At 43.5% G+C, this 8700-nt stretch overlaps 1 protein-coding gene across 2 annotated transcripts in view; it reads left to right on the top strand.

Moving 5' to 3' along the window:
• Positions 1 to 1461: 1461 nt before the first annotated feature.
• The window catches only part of SCML4 (Scm polycomb group protein like 4), a 122375-nt gene continuing 115136 nt past the window's right edge, over positions 1462 to 8700 (top strand). Inside the window, exons 1-3 of one of the 2 annotated variants that reach the window (XM_032484637.1) lie at positions 1462 to 1696; positions 2890 to 3570; positions 5429 to 5556. In XM_032484637.1, the coding sequence (XP_032340528.1) occupies positions 3495 to 3570; positions 5429 to 5556 (204 nt within the window). In that variant the 5' untranslated portion in view covers positions 1462 to 1696; positions 2890 to 3494. Of the gene's footprint in view, positions 1697 to 2889; positions 3571 to 5428; positions 5557 to 8700 lie in introns of those variants that run through there. The other variant, XM_032484640.1, reaches the window with a different exon arrangement.

Here is an 8700-nt window from a genome sequence, read left to right as displayed (position 1 = left end):
TATGTAGATCACTTCATAAAGCAGTTTGCCACTAGTTATTAAACTTGACAGTGATGCACAGGCAGTAACCTAGCAGTCATACTTCCAGGTATTTGTATGCACATATGCACCAATAGACATGGACAAGAATGGTCATAGAAGCCCTATTCATAACAGCTCCAAACTAGAAATAACCCAAATATTGATTGATAATAGAATGGATAAATAAAGTCTTCTATGTTTATATGAAGGTTGTGGTGGGTAGCTTCCAAGATGGTCCACAGTGATTCCTGCCTCTTGGTTTTCACATCCTTGAGTGGTCCCCTCCCACACTGGACCAGGATGGTTGGTGTGATCAACAGCACACAGCAGCAGTAATGGTGTGTCACTTCTGAGATTAGATTATAAAAAACATTGCAGCTTCCATCTTGGGAGCTCCTTCACTCATGTTTTTTCTCTTGGACTATTTGCTCTGGGGAATCTATGTCATGAGCAGCCCTATGGAAAGGCCCATGTGGCAAGGAGCTGGTCTCTTGTCAAAAGCCATGTGAGTGAATTTGGAAGTGCCTGAGTTAAGTCTTCAGAGATTACAGCCCAGATGACAGCTTGACTGTAACTACAGGAGAGACCCAAAACCAAACATCCAGCAAAGCCACAAATGATTCCTGACTCTCAGGACATAGGTTGTATAATTAATGTTAGTTTTAAGCTGCTAAATCTTGGGGTAATTTGTTACACGACAATCAATAAGTAATGCAGTGGGATCCTATAAAGTAATGAAAATAAATGAAATGCAGTTACATTTGTCAACATGGGTGAAAACCTAGCCACAGGACACATTTTTGATTATTCCATTATTTTTTTTAAATTGAAGTATAAGTCAGTTACAATGTGTCAAAATGTCTGGTGTACAGCATAATGTCCCAGTCATGCATATATATAAACATATATTTGTTTTCATATTCTTTTTCATTAAAGGTTACTACAAGATATTGAATGTAGTTCCCTGTGCTATACAGAAGAAATTTGTTTTTTTTATCTATTTTTATATATAGTAGTTAACATTTGCAAATCTCCAATTCCCAAATTTATCCTTTCCCACCCTCTTGCCCCAGTAACCATAAGATTGTTTACTATGTCTGTGAGTCTGTTTCTGTTTTGTAGATGTGATTATTCCATTATTTAAAGTTCAAGAAACAGGTAAAACTAAAAGTACAGTGCTCAGGGATGCATGCCTAGAAGGTAAAACAATAAAATAAAGCAAGGAAGTGATGCTCATTAAAGGCAGGATGGTGGCTACCTCTGGGGGCAGACGGGGGCGGGGGAGGGTAGGAAGTGGGAGGGGACATGAGGAAGGACTCTGCGCTCTTGCTAATGTCCTGTTTCTTGACCTGGATGGTGGTAGCAGTATTTGTTTTGGATAAATTATTAAGCTGTATAGTTCTGTTTTTACCCTCCACTCCCTCTTTTTTGAATATGTGTTGTATTTCACAATAAAAAGGCAGAGAGAATGGGAGGAGAGAACTGCAGACAGAAAGCGTACACAACACTTTAGAGGAATGTTGCTACAAAGAGGACCAAAGAAAGAGGGTAGCCGCTGGAAGAGAAATGAGATCAAGATTTTTTTTTTTTTTATTAAGAGGAGAGAAACAACAGTATGTTTTACACAGAAAGAGATCATCTACTGGAGAGGAAAAACTTACAAGACAAAAGAGAGGTATTGTTGGAGCCAAATTCTGGATTAGGAGAAAGGGATGGGTCTGGGCTAAGCTGGGTGCCAGGCTGTGGGGAAATTGAATTAGGCAGGGTTCTCCAGAGAAAGAGAACGAACAGAATGTATCTATAGGTATCTATAGATATACATCCTATTAGTGAACCTGTATCTACCTATCTCTATATCTACATATCTGAGAGACAGGGACAGAGAGGTAGCGAGATTGAGAAAGAGAGGGAAATTGAGATTTTAAGGAACTGGCTCACACTACTGTAAAGGGTCCAAAATCTCCAGGGTGGGCTGCTAGCAGGCTTGGAGATCAGGCAAGAGTTGATGCAGTCTTGAGTCCAAAGGCAGTCTGCAGGCAGAATTCCCTCCTTCCTTGGGAGAAGTCAATCTTTTTCCTTTTGAAGCCTTCAACTGATTGGATGAGACCCACTCACATTATGGAGGACAGACTGCTTTACTAAAAGACTACTGACTGAAATGTTAATCTTGTTTTAAAGAATTCCTTCACAGTAACAACAGCCCAATGTTTGAGCAAATATCAGAGTACCTTGACCCAGTCAAGTTGACACATAAAATTAACCACCCACCATGCAGACTTTAACCGTGTTTGTGAGTTATCTTGCTTGGGGTGGAGAAGGAGGGTGAGAGACAGTTGGTCAGCTATTAGGCCGTCTCTGGCCCTTGGGTTTCAGTTAGAACACCTGCCTCTTGATTTTTCTGTCGGCCTTGGAGAACATCCACACAGCATTGTGGGAAGGGGAGAGTTTGGGATCACTGTGTGAATAATGTAAAACAAGACCCAAGACCTGGCTCTTCTTATTTTGAGTTTGGAGCAAGAGTCTGAGGATATTACTAATTCTGAGTGAGCAAGACATCTGCTTGTATTTTTTTCTTACAGTTTGGCACGTCTTATATTTGAAAAGGTGGATTCCGTATCACATTTACTCAAAGTGGTCTAAGTGGTGGGGCCATCAGAGCATTAAGCTACCTATACCTGCAGAGGAGATGAGCAAAGATGCTCTCAGGAACAGTGGGATTGCCCCTGGGGGATTTTCTACCAGGGGCTCAGTTCTGCCACCAGAACTAGGTGACCAGGTAGATGTTTGGGGAACTCGTAGCTGTGATTCCCTTGTTCGTGAAGACCCTGAAAGAGGTGTCTTCGGTGACGTTCTTCTTCCCTGTCCCAGGAAGCAGTAGTTCCTCCAGGACTCTCGCCTCGCCCCGCTCCGCCACGAAGTGCAGGCGCTCAGAACCGGGTGTCCGGATTCAAGCGGGAACGGCTTGAGCGAGTGGCGCGTCCAGCTGTGGCCGCCAGGGAGCGCCAGCCGCCGGCGGAGGTCAGGCACTGGCTGGCGGGATCCGGGACATCCGGGACCCGTCTCTGAAGCCCGCGGCCCGAACCGCTGTGGCGGGATCGCGGCTGAAGTTCCCCAGCGCCGCTGGCCTCGGGTATCGCCGTTTTACCCACCCTGAAGTCCCGACCACGTCCCCTTTGCCCTTTCCCACGACGGAGAGCTGCTTCTCCTTGGACCCCTGGAGGCAAAAGGGAGTCCCTGCCGCTTCGCTCCTTGGCCTGTCGGATGCACAGAGCGGGCGCCCTGCCCCCAAGGGACTCGCCCGCTGTCCCCGGGCCCTAGTCCCCTGCCCCCCACCCTGGGGGAGGACAGCTACCTACGGTCGTTGCCTCAGAGGGGTGACCCTGTGAACTTTAGGGCCTCTCGCTAGAGCAGGGCGGAAACAGCCACCCCCGGGATAAATATAATCCTCTTTAGGACGCGCCGCCACACTCTCCATGGAATCGTCAGGGGCCTCGCTTTGGGGCCACAACAGGGTGGCCAGATTTAGCACACACACAAAAGGATGCTCAGGTAAACTTGAATTTCAGATGGACAACAAATTATTTTTTAGTATTTAAGTGTGCCTCATGCAATATTTGGCACATACTTTTGCTTAAATTTATAGTATATATGTATTTTATATTATATGTTTGGAAAAATACACTAAATATATATTACATTTTATATACATATAAATATTTAGTAAATATACATATATGTCTATAGTATATACATGTAGTGTACTAAATGTGTGTGTGTGTGTGTGTGTGTGTGTGTGTGTGTGTGTGTGTGTGTGTGTGTGTGTGTGTATTCCTTGTTTACCTGAAACTCAAATGTGACTTGAGTGCCCAGTATTTTTTTTCTGGCAACTCTAGCCAGGAATGAATTTATGTGGAGGGAGGAAGGGAAAGGTGAGGGCAGATAAATGTGTGTGAAGCTGTCACTATGAGATACTCATTTCTGTTTCCTCTTTTTAATGTCTTATCTATACATTTTTAATTCCATTTATAGAAACCTGACTAGTTAAAAAAATCCAATTTCTCTGTTTTGTTTCAGTTAAACTCAAGTACAACCTTGTCTGTAACTTTTTTTTCTTAGCAGATTTTAAAAAGAAGCAACTGATCATTTAGATCATGGAATTCAGCTAAAGCTGTCACTCTTTATGTCTATGGAAACTTTCCTTTCGAGAAACTTAATATTTTTCTATTAATTTATTTTTAGAGACAAATCTGTATTTTGCTATTTTGGCAGAAAGCTTTACCTTCTGACCAGAGACCAAAGAACTGTTGGGTGGGGCAGAAATATGGAAGGCATGATACTGCCTGCACACACCCTACACACCCTGACCAGGGCCTGTGGGAGCCTCCTGGGACCCCAATTCTGGGTAGCCATTTCACACCCACTATCCAATGGGGGACACACACACACACACACAGAGTATATGTGTCCATTACATTTAGATTTTGAGTCAAGGGACTCAATCCCCATGAGGGACTGGATCCCGTATATTCCTAGTAACACTGCTTGGCCTTTGCTAGCTCATTTCCCTCACTCCGTTGCGGAATCCCACCTGAAACAGGACCGGCTTAGATGTAGATAAGCTCCTGGTTGGTCTTGACCTGCTTAGTCTTGGAGGAGAGGAAGCCAAGTGTATTAGCTTAGTTTCCCTAGGGCTGCTGTAACAGAGTACCACAAACTGGGTGGCTTAAACAACAGAAATGTATTGTTTCAGTTACGGAGTCTAGATTTTTCAAAATCAAGGTTTGCTTCCTTCTGAGGGCTGTGAGGAAAAGATCATTCCAGGATCTCTCTTTGGCTTGTAGATGGTGTCTTTTCTGTGTCTCTTTACATTGTTTTCCCTCTAAGCTCATTGTCTCTGTGTCCAAATTTCTCCTTTCTATAAGGGCACCAGTCATAGAGGATTATAACCCACCCTAATGACCTTGCTTTACCCTGATTCTCTCTGTAAAGACCCCATCTCAAATAAGGTCATGTTCTGAGGTAATGGGGGTTAGAATTTCAACATATCTTTTTGTGAGAAATAGTTCAGTCCATAACCCCAAGGAAGTCCCGATGAATGAAGGTGCAATTCCCTGGTTCCTGATAGATGATTCTCTGAGGGTCCCATCAGCACCTCAATAGACAGGGCATTGGCTACCAGGCTGGAGCTTTGGTCAGGAAGCTCCTAGAACCCAGGAAGTGCTGGCTTCCTGGGAGAGCTCGCTGTTCCTGTCAGACACTTAAGCTTGGTTTGAGAGGCCAGCTGAGCTCCTGGCAGGAGAAGTGCTTTCCTCTCCACAGTGAGCCTTTCTGTGATGGAGATGCTCACCTCAGGGAGGGGTCCTTCTCTCCCCAAGGGCAGGGGCCCACTTGTCTCCTCTCACTGCAGGTGGCAACAGGACCCTGAGCAGAGCATCCTCTACAGATTTGTCCAACATGTGTGGCACCCAAGTTCAACAGGGAGCTGGGAATTGGTCCAGGAAAGAAAAACAAGGGCAGGCATTCGGAGGACTTGAGGTAAAAATTTAATAACGTGCAGTAAATGTTCATAGTAATTTGGGTCTCATAAAAGCCTGCCTCCTCACACTGTATCCTCTTACTCGGACAGTAAAACTCTAATGCAACTCCGTGTTCTGTCACACACAGTTGAAATCTGAGGATTCAGAATAATGCCTTGCCTATTTCTTCCTAAGGGAGTATGGTCACTAAAGAGTTTCAGACTCAGACTTTGGTCACCTTATCGTCCCATAAGATTTTAATATTCTAATTACTAACAGGAAATCATGCAAGCAAGGAAGAAAATCCCAGTTCCTCCATTAATTAATACAGACAAAAAGAATCCAATCAATCATTCTGTAATTTCCGGAGAACCATCACCTTTCTAGTAGCTGCTAAGTCCAGTGTGAAAACAGGCTAATAGCACATGCAATCTCCCACCATTTCTGGTCCCCCTGGGGATAGTCAGGGCTATCGTGTCCTGCTGCATTAGGACAGATTTTTTGACCCCAAGCCTAATTTCAGATTTTTTGTGTGTGTGCATGCTGAAGTGTGATCCTTTATGTCACTAAGTTGGGGATATGAATTTTTAATCTCCCTAAAATACATAGTGTGTTGGAGGTGCAAAATTTGGCTTGTGAACAAATGGGATGGAGAATTGACTGCAGGGAGGGCGTCCCCTTGCTGTCACTGCGAGTGCTGTTTGGGACTCCAGAGGGAGCTATTTGGAAAATGAATTGGATTCTGTCCTTAAAAATAAAGTTACTTGGTAAATTGAGGAAGCCTTGATCCAGGTGAGAGCCCAGGAGCAGCTGGGGCTTAACACCCTTCTGCACATGTTTAAGGACATTGGAGGCTTATGACTGCTAATTAGGACCCACAGATCATTTAAATCGTGAGTCTCTTGATCCACTGTGAGCACATTAATAATTTTTCTCAATACTTTCAAGGTAAAAAGAGATTATGGAGAGAAGACTGTTTAATTTGATCACTTGTGTATATGGGCACCAACACCCTTTTCCTGCCTCCCCTCCTTGGCACCGTCCTTGGACGACACATATCCCCGTGCTTTGGGGAGTCAGCCCTGCTCCAGGAGACCCACTCACCCTCTCAGAGCCACTATGTGCTTTCTTTCTGTCAGTCTCTTCATTTCCTTTTCTCCTCCATACACATTCACATCTGTTGCACATCATTTAACTGTTCTGTGTCATGGGGTACATTTTATTTTCCAGTTTTCCTGTCTACCATCTCACGTGTAGGCTTTTCTTTAACAAACACATTCTCATTTCCTTCTCATACTGTGTCCTGGATTGTTTCCACTACTCACTTTGCTATTGTTATAATTTTTCTTTGTCTTCTTTTTTTCTTTTGCTTTGGTTTTTCTCTCTCTGTTGTGGAGGTATGGAAACCAGAGTGTAGGTGCTGAAGCTGGTCAGCTGGACATCGCCAGCAGCCCTGGTTCCATACCCTCTAGCCTCTTCGCTAGTGGCCCCTCTGATTCTTGTGAGAGCAGTTGTGGTAAATCCCTTTCCCTCCCCCTCCAGCCTCTGTTTCAGGAAGTTTGGGTGGGTCATTCGCAACTGGCAACATGTTCAGTCTCCTTCCCCGAGGTTGAATGTGCCTGCAGGTGTCGGGCTCTTCTGCAACTCCCCTTTGTAGGGCCTGTGGGAGGACAGCTCAGAAGTCACTAGCAGGGTCGGCGGGAAGAGCAGGCAGGTTGATGAAGAAACTGGTAACAGAAGTATACGGTGTGTGGGGAGTCATTTTCCTGGATTACTTTGAGTAAGAGTCTTCTCTAATATCTTGTGCTCAAAGACATGTTATTAAAAGTTTCAAGATTGCTGCAATACAGGTGCTCAGTTTGGTGAAGTCTAGATTTTTTTTTTCTTTTTGCCTTTATGACCTTCTAAAGGGGCACTGGAATGTTGTTCCTGACTACTCTTTGAGAGTCTCCTGTCTTCCCCAGGGAACGTAACGTACCTTTTTTCTCTGGCTGCCTTCAAGATTTGCTTTTCATCTTTTATTTTCTGCAGTTTGAAAATGATATACCAAGGTATGATGTTTTTGTTTGTTTGCTGCTTGATGTTTCTGAGCTTTTGGGTTTGTTTGCTGTCTGTCAGGAAGTTTGGAAAATTCTCAGCCATTAGTTCTTTCAATATCTCTTCTGCCTCACTCTCTCCCTCTTCTCCTTCTGGTATTCCCATTGCATATATATCAGGCCACAAGATATTGAATCACTTTAAATATAAAAACATAGATACATTATGAGGAAATTATGAAAAATAAATGTCATACAAACAGTGAAGAAAGCTAGAATAGCTATATTATATTAATACCTGAAGAAGTACACTTCACCCTTAGGAGTGTTACCAGGGATAAATGGTGCTGACACATAATGATAAAGGGTTCAATCCTCCAAGAAGACACAGAGATACGAAATGTGTGCCCACTAACAGCAGTACTCAAAGAGACGCAGAGAAAAGCTGCTAGAACTGGAAGGAGAAAGAGAAAAAGCCACAGTTACAGATGGAGACTTCAATCATTGATAGAAAAAGTGGACAGGAAATCAGTAGGCACAGAAGATCTGAATAATATCATTAACCAACTTGGCCTAATTTACGATTATAGAATATTCCACTCAGCAGCAGAAAACAGCCTTTTCAACTGCACACAGAATATTCTCCAGAACAGACCATATATTGACTCATAAAGAAAACCTTAACACACTTTTTTTTTAGTTGATCTTTTTGTTTGTTTGTTTTAGTCTCTTTTTTGTGGGGGGTAACTAGGTTTATTTATTTTTTAATAGAGGTACTGGGGATTGAACCTAGGACCTCGTGTATGCTAAGTATGGGCTCTACCGAAGAGCTATACCCTCCTTCTCCTTAACATAGTTTTTAAAATGGAAACCTCTTCTTGGCTCTTGGAATTTTGGCCCCTGTGTGAGAGTGGTGGTGCTGCCTGGACAATGTGCAGAGTGCCCCTGCTGGGCCAGTGGGGTGGAGGGCAGGTGGAAAGGTTTAAAAAAAAAAAAAGGAAATCTCACAAAGTATGTTCTTGGAGTATAATGGAATTAAACTAGAATTCTGTAACGATAAGATATCTGGAAAATCACCAAATATTGGCAGTTAATACGCTTCTATGTAACCCATGGGCCTCAAGGTA

The sequence above is a fragment of the Camelus ferus genome, chromosome 8, assembly GCF_009834535.1.
Source record: "Camelus ferus isolate YT-003-E chromosome 8, BCGSAC_Cfer_1.0, whole genome shotgun sequence".
NCBI lineage: Eukaryota > Metazoa > Chordata > Mammalia > Artiodactyla > Camelidae > Camelus > Camelus ferus.
Note: the sequence above shows the minus strand (reverse complement) of the source record. Positions and strands in the feature narration are given on the sequence as shown.